Source organism: Nipponia nippon, unplaced genomic scaffold (assembly GCF_047370975.1).
Source record: "Nipponia nippon isolate SJK-2023a ecotype South Korea unplaced genomic scaffold, ASM4737097v1 scaffold_13, whole genome shotgun sequence".
Lineage (NCBI taxonomy): Eukaryota > Metazoa > Chordata > Aves > Pelecaniformes > Threskiornithidae > Nipponia > Nipponia nippon.
This window is the reverse complement of record NW_028262324.1, coordinates 11,623,045-11,636,655: the sequence shown is the minus strand read 5'-3', so window position 1 is coordinate 11,636,655 and position 13,611 is coordinate 11,623,045. Positions and strand designations below refer to the sequence as shown.

Here is a 13,611-nt window from a genome sequence, read left to right as displayed (position 1 = left end):
AGGCACACGTGTGTGTGAGTGCACACGCATGTGGAGGAGAGGAGAGGTGGTTTCCAAGCCCTCTGCGGGCTCTTCAGAAGTGCAGCTGGGGGCTGTTTCCTCCCTGGCCGGGTTCCCACCAGATGGGGATGGCCGAGCACTCGCCCTGTCCTGCCGCAGGCTGCGCAGCCCCTCTCCTGCTCCACACATGCAGCCCCTTGCCGGCGTGCTGGGCAGCCGGGCTCTTCTCCAGCCCCGCTGCCTTGCTTCGGAGCCTCCCACACATTTCTGCCATGGCTGCAGGCCTTAAAAAAATTTTTTTTAAAAAAGCCACTAAAATTCATTGCTTCCCTCCCCTGTGTAATGCAGAGGAGATGGAGCGTGGGTTTGAATGTGGCCCTGCCCTTCTTGCAGCTGAGAGGTCTGGATGTGCGTTGCCCCGTGCTCTTTGCTGGGGAGCGGCTGCGGCCGCAGGAGCGGGCTGGGGAGGCGTTGCAGCAGGAGCGGTTTGGGGAGGGGTGGTGGGCCAGCTGTTGTGTCTGAGCCAGGGCGATGGCCGTGCCCCTGCTAGCACCCTCTGAGCGTGGCTTTATGCCCCTCATGGCACAGAGGCAGGAGGTGCTCAGCGAGGGTGCAAAGCTTCGGACTGCCGCGGACTGCGTCCCGCCTTAGCCCTGCCACTGGCCAAAGCCCAGCTCTGCTCCCACAAGGATTTTGGGCTTCCTGGCCCCTCTGAATGGGTCTGGCCTTTCTCTGCAGCTGACTCCTTCAAGGCTCCCAGTTTTGCCCATCCCGAGGCACTCCTGCACCCCTTCCTCCCCACCCAGCACCCCACCTGGGTTGCAGGCCCCTGCAATGAGCCAGAGCGTCTCTAACACCTCTGTTCTTTTTCAGAAACAGACTGAACTCAAACCACCAGCCCCAGAGGATCCGCTCTTACCCTTAAGAAGAAATTTTTGGTCTTTAAGAAACCCATGGGCCGGCCTGATCCAAACCTCAGGAGCAGGACGTGGTGATAAAGCACTGCCATAAATGAGACCTTTGAGCGCAGCACACGAGAGAGCGCGCGTGCAAAAACTGGGCACTTAATGCAGAGCTCTTGCTGGCCCAGCCAAGGAGGTGGCTGAGAGCTGGCGGAGGCGGGGGCTCAGCTCACACCCAGGAAATAGGATGCTCTTGTTTGCTTTCCAGTGGACAGACTTTCAGATTTCATATTCATATACCGATGCCTACAGCTGCCTAGACAAGCGTAACAAATCTCAGACATTGTGTAAACAAGGTCATTGCTTAGATATGGACTATCATGGCACAGTACTTTTTTTCTTTTTTTTTTTTTTTTTTTTTTTTCCATCTGTCCGTTAAGGTGTTTGTTCTCTAAAGGTTGGCATGGCTGCATATATCCTCTCCGCCCTTTCTGGTCCTTAAGCCCTGGCAATGAAGGGCTTTGCGGGCACACAAGTGTGTATGTGCGTGTTAGGAAAGGAAAGGTATCTGAGAAGCAAGCTGCCAGTCTTGCATTAAAGTCCAGTGGGAGCTGAGTGAGATTTTCATCCCTATGGATGAGGTTAGATTTAGCATTGCATACTCTTCAGTAAGTAGCAGGTTCCCAGACCCAGACAACCCAGGAGATGGAGTTTGGTGTCATTTGCCCCTTGCTGGCTAGAATATTTTCCCCTGCGCTCCTGGAGACTGACTGCAGCAGGCTGTTAAATCTCCAAGTCTCCCTTGTAATCACTGAGAACTAGCACATAATAATTTTTCCATCCTGACCTGGAATCCTTTGCATTGTTCAGAGAGAACAAGCTGTTCTTCAGAGAACAAACGCAGAGAATACGCAGCGTTGCTGTGAGTGGTTCAAGTCATTGTTGTCTCCAAGGGATCGGCGAAGCAGCAGCTCTTCTGCAATCAGGAAGTTTCCCTCTTGCAGCCCTACATGACAGATCCTCCTGCAGCAGCGCTGGTAACTTCAAGTGTTTGCTCCAGTCTTTTTTTTTTTTTTTTCTGCCTTTTTTTTCCCCCTAGTTCATCTGCAATAATTCTGGCAAAACAGCAAAATAAATTTCCCAGTTAACCTTCCTGCTTCCCGGTACCTGTACATTTTTAATGTGCCCATGTTGTCTTGGGTGGTTGCTGTCTGATGCAACTACTTGAAGATTTTTTTAATATTCTTTTCTAATAGAAAACAAGGTCTAGAAGGGAAACTCTTGAGCTGAATAGTCCAGCCAAATGCTGTGTCAGACCATTCTGTCACAAACTAATCAAATCCCAGCTCAAAATTGGTTCCATGTCTTGCCTTCACTTTTGCTCTTGGAAGGCTATTCCAGAACTTCACTGCCTTTGGATGGTTAGAAACTTTATTTAAATTTCTAGTTTGAATTAATTCGTGGCCGGTTCATTCCTGGTTTGTTTTGGAGCCAACATTGTCCTTTAACTTAAATAGTTTTTGGTGTTTATCTGCTGATGTATTTATGGAGAGTAGTCATAGCTCCTTATTTTTGCCAAGCTAACTCAGACAAGCTTTTTCAGTAGAAGGTTTTTATTTAGTGAGAGCTTTTTAATGTGGGAGACTTTATTGTTGGTGGTAAATGATATTTATTAGAAGGGTGGGTAGCAAGCCCCAAAGGATCAGATCCAGAGGTTTACAAAAAAATCTAGTTTAAAAACAAAAAAGCTCTTTCAGAACCTCTTCCAAAGATGGTGTCTGATTTCTACCTTTAATTGCCCTTGCTTTTCCAATTCTTTCTTTGTCCCCTCTTTAAGAGGCCGCCTTGCTCAACTACTAGGAGGGGCTTTATCTGTTCAGTGCTCTGTGAGAGAGGGCTTCCTCTCGCCTACGCGGTACGTGCCTGCGCCTGAGCTGCCCTGGCACACAGTGTAACCCCCGCGGCCAAGCGCGGCGTCTGCTTGAGGAGGAGATGACCTGTACCCTAAAGAGAGCCGGGGCGACGCACTCAGATGCAGACACCCGCACTGCAACCATCCCTTAGCAGTCAGGCGAGCCCTCCCCAAAATGCTGCAGGCAGGGGTGGTGTCGAGCCGGAGCACCCTGCTGTGACGCCAGGCTCCCTAAATTTCTTTCTCTTTAGAAGCACTATTGGCGGTCATGCTGTGGTTGGAGGCATAACCGGCAGCAATCCCACCTCGGCCTCGTGTCGGCTCAGCCGGGCAGCATCCCCACCGCTCTCCTCCGGGAGAGCAGGGGTGGCTGCACTGCAAAGACAGCCAGAGCCCCAGGGGTTCACCCTTGTGGGTGCAATCCTGCAAACCCCCAAATGTCAAAGGTGATGGGAGAATCTGGGTGGTGCTAGAGCCGGAGGTAGCAGATCTGGGAGTCACGCGGCCCGAGAGTATGAGTGTATGTACAGTGTTACCTTCAGAGAACAAATACAGGTAGGTCAATTTACTCTCTAGTGTCTATGTACGTGCAGGTTTATTTAAGTACACATATATACAGTTCAGATATGCCATTGATTCTTTATTGCATTAAGATGTACATTAAAAATGTACACTTTTACTAACTACTTGCTATATAATTATGTTGGAAGTGTAGTTTGCCCATTCAAGGTGATTTTCTGTGGGATTTTTGGTGTACACTTAAAGGCCTATGGCTAATTGGAAGAGTGATCCCCGCTCCATCTACAGAAATGCTTAAGGACTATGGTATGAACTGGTCCCTTCAAACCATTTTTCCATGCACTAGCTGAAATTTTTTGCACTTGGATTGTATTTGGCCAGTTTTCCAGAAAAATTGAAAAGAGAAGTCTTGTGAGCTAGAGGGAGAATTTCCCGGTGTACACAGAAAAACCAGCCTTGAGGGTTGGAAGCTGCTGAGGTTTTTGAGCTTTGTCTCCATGCATTCATACAAGCACAGCAGGAGTTTTCTTTCTTTTGGGTTGGAGGAATTTAAAAAAGTGGTTCCATGCAGACTCCCCTCAGATGCGGCGATGGGGCTGGCAAGCCCCGTTGCGTGGGGAGGGTAAGATTTAGAGACAAAAAAATCACAAAGTAATCGAGTTCCCTTTCTAACTCCTACATTCCTTGTTATCTGCATTTTTTAGCTGACTTGAAATCTCCATGAAAGTATAAGCTGAAGATTTTTGAGGATTTAGCTCTGTGGTCCTCTGTTTCCCTATTGCATCATTTTTGAAGCTGAGGAGAAGCAGGTGTCATCTCCAAATAGACTCAGGTTTTGATGCAGGACATTAGAAATGTGTTTGCATCTGAAACTGAAAGGAAAAATTGAGAGGTGGCTTGACAGTCCCAGCAGCAGCTCTTCTGGTGTTAAGAGGAAGTGTCACCACAATTCTACACAGTGTGTGAATATTTATCATCATCTAATCAAAGATGACTATCTTGACTTGAAAGGAGGGGTGTAAGATAGAGGTTACGTAGCCAGCATCAGTAAGGAAGGGAAATTAAATTCTTCACCTCCATCCACTGTGTGTGCGAGCTTGGGCTTGACAGGCACAGTAGTAACCATCATTTTTAATCCATGTGAATCTTGTTACTTATGTCTCTGACGCTGCTTAGATTAAGGGCACAATCCAATTGCTTAATAACCCGAAACCCTGATTTGTGCTCTACCTGGCTCGCTCATGTAAAGGGCTGCTGGTTCTCCTGATGCAAGGAACAGACTGACTTTATTCATTATCAGCAGGCCCTGCCATGAGATTTCTGGACATGGCTCTGTGTTTCATTTGGGTAGCTTATTTTTCAGCTCCTGAATTAGCATCCTGGAAATCATTCTTTTTTTCTTACTTTTTTCTTTTTTTAGCAGAACACTAAACAAACCATGATTTATAAGCTCCTATTTCCACTTGCCTGAGAGCTGAGCGCTGCTGCACATCAGGCCCGCAGCCATGGCAAGAGGAAGGGGCACAGGTGCTTGCTTCGATGCGTGGCGTGCAGTGGTCGGCCTACGCCTGCAGAGCTCCAGCTGCAGGTGTTTAGCGCGGCTGCGCGTCCCCTCCCTGCCAGGGGCTTGCGTTGGTCACCACAAGAAGCCACCAGCAAAAGCAGTAGCTGATGGCAGCTGTGATGAGAAACCCCGTAGTCAGCCCACAACTGAACGCAGAACCTTAACCTCGCACAGAAGCTGGAGCTGCAAGATATCTGCTTGGTTAATTTTCGCTCGCTGTCCCCTGTTTGTTCAAGAGGAAAAGGAGGATGTAGAAGGCTGGTTTTCCATTTACGGTTTTGGGTATATTTTTTTTTTTTTTTTTTATCAAAAGAAACAATTTTTGGTCACAGGTAGAAGTGTTGTATTCTGTCTTCCCTGCAACCCTTCTCTTAGAGACATTACAGAGGCAACCTGATCGGAAGGTGATGTTTGGAAGCTGGGTCACTGGGAATCAGAAGAGAAAGATGATTTACAGCCCTTAGGCACAAATTAGAAAGTTCACATGCTGCTGCACCTTCCTGTCAAGTTGACAGTATTTAAAATGCTTGTAAACTTCTCCTGTTGCCCAGATAATTTTGGCTTTCCTCTTTTCAAATCAGTCGGTGGCCTGATGTGATTCAGCTCACTGCAATCACCCCTGTTGTAATTTCTCAGTCCATCACAAAACCCGCAGGGTAAGGTTAGGCAACACTACAAGTGGAGGGGGGGGATAAGACACTTGCAAGCTGTACCTTTTTTTTTTGCAAGTTTAGTTTCTGCTGTATATTTTACTGGCAGTGGTCCCTGCCAGGGAGGCTGGATTGGCAGCGCAAAACTTTAAAGCAGAGCAAGGGAGTTCTGTGACCTAAGCAGTGATTTTTGTTTTCTTTTTGTTTTCTTGTTATTGCCTGTTCCAGTAAAGAGTGCTCTGTTGGCTGACATTGGCCATATTTTGATGGCACATTTAAAGCTACTTTTTCCCTGTACTGATGGAGGGTGGTATTAGGAGGACTCTTGCTTACTGGTGCTAGTGAAGGCTGGGCTAGGAATCCATGGCATAGAAAACTTCTTGCTAAAATTGCACTTTCTCTTTGCCCCATCTGGCTCGTGGTGGTGTTATGGGTACGTGGCTGTGATTCCCCTTGCACATACTAACATTGCACTAAAAGAGAGACTTTGGGAACAGCGTGTTGATCACTTTGTTTCTCAGCAGACCACAAAGTCAGCCTAATGGGGTCTTTTTTTTTTTTTTAATTATTGTTATTTAGAAATCATGCTGGTGCTGAATGACCTGGAATTTTTGCTTGGATTTATCCAAAGGAAAATGTAATTGTAGCTGTAACGGGACCTTTCATAAGGGTGGCCGTGCAGCTAGGGAGCAGAGCAAGGGCTCTGCTGTGTAAACCGTCTTTGTACCGGGGAGGTGTGGGGGGTTCCAGTGGGGTTATTATTGTGTTTTTTTTAAGACCACAGTTTTAGATGGTCACCTTGGCAATCGTGTGAGAGAGGAAATAGTTTTTACTTTTGGTAAAGGTTTTAAAGAGGGGGAAAAAAAAAAAGTGAAGCTGCCTGTGATTGTGGGCTGTGGCTATTATTAGGGCTAGGGTAGCTTGTACCTGCTATGGACTTTACCTGCTCTTATTCTGAGGGCAAGAACTCCCTGTAGCAACAATGCCACTTCTGAGAAGTGAACGGCAAGTTTCCCTTCCTTTTGTATATGTGGATGTGAGGGTGGGCGAGGGGAAGAGCTTGCTTGTACAGTTTGTTGAAATGAAACCAGACATTTTTGGTTGTTCCTAAATAAAGAGCGTAAAAGACGAACGCGAGTGGACTGGTGATGATTGCGCTCGGGTTCGGGGAAGCCCATGGGGTGCTGAAGTGCGCAGGAGATGCCCTATGCCCGGTGTTAATGCTGGGTGATGGGGAGAGCTGTCCCGCGCAGGGGGATGTTTGCTTGTCCAGGTGCGGGGAATGCTCAGTCACAACCCTCGCATTCATTTTAAAAGCACGACAACTTAATGAGTGAGGGACCCTGGTTATTTTTTCCCCCAGTAGCTGCAAACTCCCTAAAGGCAGGAGGAAGGAGGGAGCAGCGCAGCCCCCCCGGGTCTGCAGGGGGGCAAACCGCCAGACACCCGAGCCACCACGCGTGTTAATACTGACGCTTTTATTGTCGTTTAAAGCTAGAGCGGCCTTGTAAACGTAGAGTTTCACTACTGGACCCATAGGCAGTGGCTATACAGGTAGGTAGATGCGATGCCGCCAGGACAGAGATATGTGCTGCCTTGGTCGCTTAAGTCCCCCCCCTGCCCGGCGCGCTGGGAACAGGTACAGCAAAAGATGGCTGCAGAGGGCCTCCGGAGGCTGCGCAGGAGCGGGATCTCCAGGAATGCAGGCAGAGCAGCGACGGCAGAGGGCTGGTTGGGTTTTTCTGGGGTCTCTTTCCTCGCGATTATAGACAGTTTCGTCTCTCACCTCGGCGGCTGGCAGGCTGTACGCACCGACGCGCTTCATTAAGGGCTCGATGGTGAAGGTTGGTGGGTCTTTGGGGTTGGTTACGGGCGGTGGTTTTTTTTTCCCAATATTTTTTTTTTTTAGTTCTCCACTGGAACACCCTTCAGCAGAGAAACTGGAAAAGCTGCCTGAAAGTAGGCCATAGCAGTGCCGTTTCCATAGAAACCAGTTCACAGCGTGCCGTGAGATTCACAAGCACTGGAGGTGCTTTCGCCCGCCGAGATGGGCTACAGCCGGTTGTCCCCGTTGACCCGGGTCCTCCGCAGTACCCTGCAGGGGGCACAGAGAGGGGACACGGCTGAGGCTGGCCAAGGGATGATCAAGGGCGATGCTTCGGTATCAAAAGCCGCCCCGGGGGAGGAAAGCGGGGGCTCAGCATGTCCCCCACGCCGGGGAAAGTGCCACCGGCTGCAGGGCAGCAGCTCCGTGTCCCACCCTGCTCCCACAGACCCCAAAGCAGCGACTCCCCCCCCAAGGACTGGCACAACTTTAACGTTGAAATTTAGGGTTTCCACGCAGCAAACAAGGCTGCAGCTCTGCTCTGGGTTAGCGGGAGGCTGTGTTTATCAGCCTGCACCACGGAGACTAAATGCTGGGGGGGTCCCATGCCGGGAAGAGCTCAGTGAGCACTGGCATACCTTCGCTCCCGGCTCTCGAAGTGATCAGCTAGCTGCTCCTGCGACACACGAAAGTCCTCAAAGGGCTGCTGGTACCGCAATTCGAAGGACCCCTCTCTGCCTCTGCTCGCCAGCAGCTGATTGGAAGCATCCCCTGCTCGTTCCCGTAGGGTTGAAGCACTGAAGAGGTTTATTTCACCATTCTCCTGCTTGGATTAGAAAAAAAAATATATAGTTAAGGGCTTGGGATTTCAAAGTGCATGTCTGGTCCTGCTGCAGTGCCCCGCTTCCCTGCGAGCTGCCATGCAGGGTGTGCAGGGGTCTCAGGGTTTGCAACATGCAGCTGCTCTGTCTTTAACAAATGTCGCTGGCTCCCTCCAACATGATTTAAAATAAACAAATAAAAGAAACATCTGTCTCTGAAAGAGCTCTGCCCTCCGCTTATGCCAACGTGGATGGCCCTGGGCCAGCTGGGCTCCGTGATACTGAGCTGTAACTTCCCCGGAGTGCGGACAGGGACTGGGACTGGGACGGAGCAAATCTGCCTCCTTCAGCTTTTGCTGAAGGGATTTCCAGGCAAGTCAAACGCAGCCCAGGCAGGACCCTGCCTGAAACACCCTGGCTTGCTGCAGGAGGTGAGCCTGGCGCTTCCCATCCTGCCAGCCCTCTGTGCATCACTGCAGTGCAGCGCTGAACCCTTGGCCATCCTGCACACACTCAGGCCAGGCAATGCTGAACTTTGCTACACGGAGCCGTGCCGCTGCAGGGGCGAGGGGAGCAGGACACTCTCCTGTCCTTACCTTGCTAGGGAAAATGTCTATCTTGACGAGCAAGGAAGCCAGCTCCAGGTTCTCGCTGTAGTTGTTCTTCAGGGGTACAGCTCGGAAACCTACAGCAGAGACAGCCCCGGCATTACTCACGACACAGGCAGGGACATGTCAGTCCCCTGGCACAGAACTCAAGGGGGGTCTTCTCCAACCCCCCCCCCAGCTCTCCTCAGGTGGCAGTCGGCCCCAAGGGATGTTAGCAAATGCCTTCTTCCTTCCTTTACCTGCTTAGGGATGTGACCAGTCAGGAGGGACTGAGCCAGGCGGGGGACTGACAGTGTCCTCCCATGAAACTCAGCATCTCCCTGGCTGATGATGCAGTTAGCAAACTGGTGAGGCCCACCATGACACCCCCTCCCCGCTTCCGCAAGGGTTTTACCCGTCTTCAAGCCTTTCACCAGGAAGGTGGCCTGAGCCAGGAAGTTCTCATCGCTGAACATGTCCTCCTCATACACCACGAAGCGGAGGAAGGCAAAGTCGGGGTTGCTGACCTGAAAGTGGAACTGCTTCGGGGTCCAGAGAGGGTTCAGGCCGTTGTCCGCTAGTCAGAAAACAGTGCGGTCAATGGGCAGTCCCCGCCGAGCGCCGTGCCCCCGCCGCTGCCCACCGCGGCTGATGCTGAGCTCCCAGGCAGCACGGGAGCAGCCCCCACCCCGGGGCTGGGCTTTGCTGCAGTGTCCACGGCTCACACCATGGTCAGGAGTGGGGATGCCTTCCCTCTCCCTTCCCAACCCACTCACCCACGATCTCGGTTTTCTGCTTGGCGTTGTCATACTCTGCGCCGGACACCTCCACCTCCACGAAAGGACAAACGATTCCCCTTCCGTTTTTGGGAAGGTGCCGGGCCCCCAGGACCTGGGCAGAGAGCAGGAGAAACTTGGTAAGAGATGGGAGCAAAGGGAAAAAAAAAAAAAAACAACCAACCTTGCTTGCATACCAAGACATTTTCTTTCCAAATAAATCACCCTGGCTCTGCTAATTGGAGAGAGAAGAGACACCGACAGCCAGCTCAGCTCAGCCTGCTCTTGGAGAAAAACAGTTCCCACCCCTGGAAGCTGCTAAGGTGTTACCAATCACTGATTTGATGTGTAAGCCATTAAAAAAAGGCAACTGAACTGCCCCAGGTTCCTGTCTGCTGCCCGCACAGCCTGGCCTGGGACCGCAGCATCCCTCCTCCAGCCTGCCAAGCTGGAGCTGGGCTGCCAAGCCGAGCCGCCTTCTCCTGCCTGGAGAGCTACGCTGGACACCCCTGTCTTTGCCCACACTTCTCAGCCCTCCTGCCTTGGCTTGAGGACGAAAATGAGCTGCTCTCTGCTGCTGCTGTCTCCTGTTCGTAGCACAGTCTGTGCTCAACGCAAATGACAACCTGCTTCCTTGCAGGAGAAAGAAATCCCAGCTCCCTCTTGCCAGCGGCCATATGTCACTCCAGCGTGCTGTCGGCACGCTGCTGTTGCAGGGGAAGGACGCGCTGCCAACGCTGGATCATGTGCTTTGAGTCATGCTGGGCTCGAGACGGCTTCTCCATCCGTGAAAGCTGGCTTTGGTGGGGACATCGGGCAGTTTTGCCAGAGGACAAAAGGCTGAGTCCGTCTCTTAAAGGAGACGGTGACAGGCTACGGCACAGTGACTCTTGACACCCGGTGGTTGCAGCTGCATCCTGAGATGCAGGAAGAGTTTGGAAAACAGATGCTGCAGGGAAACGGTGCCAGGGATTTTTAGGGAGACGGTGGATATGGGGTCAATGGTGCAGATGGGACATGATGGGGTGTCCTCACTGAGAAGGGCTGGGGCTCTCAAGTGGGATCACTCCGACACAGAGGTGGCCTCAGACGAGCTGCAGTTTCTGCGTGTTATCAGAAACCTGTGAGCACTTAAAGGATCTCCGCTGCCTCCTCCCCGAGGTCTGCTTGAGCTGAAGGGACTTGCAAAGGAGACTGCCGGCCCACAGCTCGGCTCCGAGGCCACTAGGGACGCCTGTACAGGCTCGTGGGACAGCCAAACGTGAGAGCCATCTGCTCTGGCACAGTCACAGCTTTGCCATCCCTCCAGGAGCTTTGTCCAGTGAGCTGCCCTGTACCCCTGCAGAGCCTCTGCTGCGCAGCTCTGTGAGCTGACGCAGGAATGGTCCAGCCCCAGTCCCACCATCCGGGAAGAAAAAGATTCAACGAGCACCCGCAGTCCATCCTCCACTACCCCCCACCAGCAGCCCCCCCCTCTCTTATCACCAGCAGTGCAACACAGAAACGGGCTGAAAAGCTCCGACCTCGAGCATCTTCCCGAGAGGGGCTGTGAGCAAGGGGACGTGGAACCATCGAGCCTGGAGCAACTGAGTGACAAGGAGGGGGACAAGGCACAGCTCTTCTGTCATCCTGTTGGCAGCCATCATGCGCTCGGGCAGTCCTGGCCAAGCTCTGGGGACAGGGATGCCACCTCTGCGGCTCATGGATGCCATCTGCCGGCACGGGGCCCCGGGCGGGAGGGGTCCCGGGGGGAGCACCCAGGCTTTGCTCCTGCTACTCCTCTCCAGGCACCCAGGGAGGGTGGCAGCACTTCCCTCCGCAGCACCCACGGGTCTCCCCCTTCAGCAAGGGCTCTCCACCCCTGTGCTGCGGGACAGCTCTTAGGCAGGGGCTAAGGGATTTGGTGAGGAGCAGCTGCAGACGGAGGCCAGGAACCCGGGAAAAACATTATATCCCCCCAAGCTCAGTATAACCGCCTGGATCCGACCCCATCTTCCTCCCAAGCTGGGAGGAGGTACTGACCTCAATGGAGATGGAGAGCGGCTCAACGCCCCGCAGCGTGCTCTTGTCGAAGGGGTCAAAGATGTCATCCCGCATGTTGGTCGGCTGCAAGACGTACCCACACTGGCCGTTGGACATGAACAAGGCCTGGTTCATCTGCATGGGCTTGTCTGGAGAGCACAGGCAGGAGATGGAGGGAGGAGACCCTGTGCCCTTTCCACAAACCAGATCACCTGGATTACCGGTGCCTCACGGGAAGCCCTTTGCAAGGGGACCTGGCCTGTCCCTTGGCAATGCCTCGTGCACCATGGCCTCACTGCAGCCTGTGCACGTGCTGGGGCCATGGGGTGACTTTCTCATGCATGATCTGCCCAACTACCCAGTGCTCCATGGGTCACTGCCTTCTTTTCCTCCCTCTCCTTTCAGCTCTCCTTGTGCTGGCTCTAGCATTTGCCAAACCGCCCTGCCAGATGCTTGAATTCACAAAAGGAATGAAAAAGCCAGCAGGAAAAAAGAGGCAGGTAGCTTTCTGGTGGGTTGGTGAGCTGAACAGGCTCACGGCAGGGTTTGGCAAGGGCCAGGGAAAGCGGAAGGCTGGACTGCACGGCAGGAGCGGGAGTGGAAGCTGAGGAAAGGTGAGCAGAGCAGCGAGCTTGACTCAGACCCCGCAACCAGCTGGTGTCCCAAGGCTGGGACTGCACCGTCCCCTTTGGCACCTCCCCTGCCTGCCCTGCCTGTCACCAGGGACCTCGGAGGAACTCCCTGCTTCGTCTCCATTTCATCTTGTCCTCATGGCACCACAACCTCCTGGCTCAGCCCAGCTCCCTGGGTCAACCCAGCCCTCTGGAGCACATTTCCCCTATGGCAACCACGCGCCTGGACATGAACACCAGGTCTTGCTCCCTGCAGAGCCCCTCCTAGACCCAGAGTCCCTCCCAGACCCCCCGTTTGCCAGAACCAGGGTGCAGGGGTGCAGGCAGGTGGCTAGGAGGAGGTGCAGGGTACCCCAGGAGCCTGCCCACCTTCCCTGACTGCTGCCCTCACCTGGGGTCTGGAAGTTGAGTGCTACCAGCTGGCTGCCGCAGATCCACATGGGCAGGGGGTCGTAGTTGGAAGAGTCGAGGCGCTGGCCCTTGGGGTAGATGCGGGAGAGCTGCAGGCGGTTGTACTGCAGGAACTTCTTGCCCTTGATCTTGTTGACGTACTTTTCCGCCTTGGTCTCAGGGAAGGAGGACATATCTCGGTAACAGGCTCTCTCTGTGCCGATCTCTGGGAGGAAACAGCACAGCGTAAGCCAGGAGCACATTCCCTTTCCAGACACTTTCTTCCCTTCCTAACACTGTCCTCTCCTCCTCTGGCTCAGCCACCATCAGGTCGTGCAGACCCTGCCCTGCCCTGGTGGGTGTTTGCTGAGGGCTGAAAGCATCAAAACCGCTCTTGGTGATGGGGCGTGATGCTCCTGAGCCGCACTGGTGACAGCTCCCAGCAACAGAGGGATGGGGAAGGGAACTTCCACCCTCTGGAGAAGGAGATTTTCAGAATTCCAATGTAAACTGGTTCCAGCCTGCTTTGGACACCTGCCCTTTGCTGAGATCTAGCCAAAGCAGCACCTCGGGGCACACCGCAGGGTCTGTAACGCCATGGTGACTGCCTGTGGTGGACACCAGACTGGCAGATGCTCACTCTCTTCATCGAAGGGCACAGGTCGGCAATAGACAACCAGCTCCGAAAGCTCCAGCGCAATCTTCTTCCTCCTCTCCATCATCTTCCCTTCGGAGAGCTGCCAAGAGAGGGAGAGAGAGGTGTCAGGGCCAGGTGGGAGCAGCAGCGTTGGATAACCCAGCTCACCAACTGCGGTCAATGGCAGCACTGGCCTGGTGTGGCCACTCCTGCCCACGGTGTGGGAGCCACCAGCAGGTCTGCTGGGTCTGCATCGGGGTCACCACAGAAGCACCCATGGGAAGGGCTCTTGGTGGGTCCCACCTCCCGCCAGGAGCAGGACTGGCACTGGTACCAGCGCAGGGCAGCTATGACCTTGTAGCTGAGCCTTGCCA

General features: G+C 53.0%; 2 protein-coding genes across 17 annotated transcripts in view; one reads left to right on the top strand and one right to left on the bottom strand.

Annotated features, from left to right (window-relative positions):
• The window catches only part of ZHX3 (zinc fingers and homeoboxes 3), a 50,916-nt gene extending 44,237 nt beyond the window's left edge, over nt 1–6,679 (top strand). For all 12 annotated transcript variants that reach the window (XM_087749722.1, XM_087749726.1, XM_087749724.1 and 9 more), the window contains one exon: nt 874–6,679. In XM_087749722.1, the coding sequence (XP_087605848.1) occupies nt 874–884 (11 nt within the window). In that variant the 3' untranslated portion in view covers nt 885–6,679. The remainder of the gene's footprint in view (nt 1–873) is intronic.
• A 497-nt stretch (nt 6,680–7,176) lies between these two features.
• Nucleotides 7,177–13,611, bottom strand: part of PLCG1 (phospholipase C gamma 1) — a 49,306-nt gene continuing 42,871 nt past the window's right edge. For 3 of the 5 annotated variants that reach the window (XM_087749717.1, XM_087749718.1, XM_087749721.1), the window contains exons 25-32: nt 13,241–13,337; nt 12,602–12,826; nt 11,579–11,727; nt 9,557–9,671; nt 9,196–9,357; nt 8,790–8,878; nt 8,011–8,198; nt 7,177–7,642 (exon numbers count right to left, since the gene is read on the bottom strand). In XM_087749717.1, coding sequence (XP_087605843.1) covers nt 7,600–7,642; nt 8,011–8,198; nt 8,790–8,878; nt 9,196–9,357; nt 9,557–9,671; nt 11,579–11,727; nt 12,602–12,826; nt 13,241–13,337 — 1,068 coding nt within the window. In that variant the 3' untranslated portion in view covers nt 7,177–7,599. The remainder of the gene's footprint in view (nt 7,643–8,010; nt 8,199–8,789; nt 8,879–9,195; nt 9,358–9,556; nt 9,672–11,578; nt 11,728–12,601; nt 12,827–13,240; nt 13,338–13,611) is intronic. The other 2 variants (XM_087749719.1, XM_087749720.1) reach the window with 1 other exon arrangement.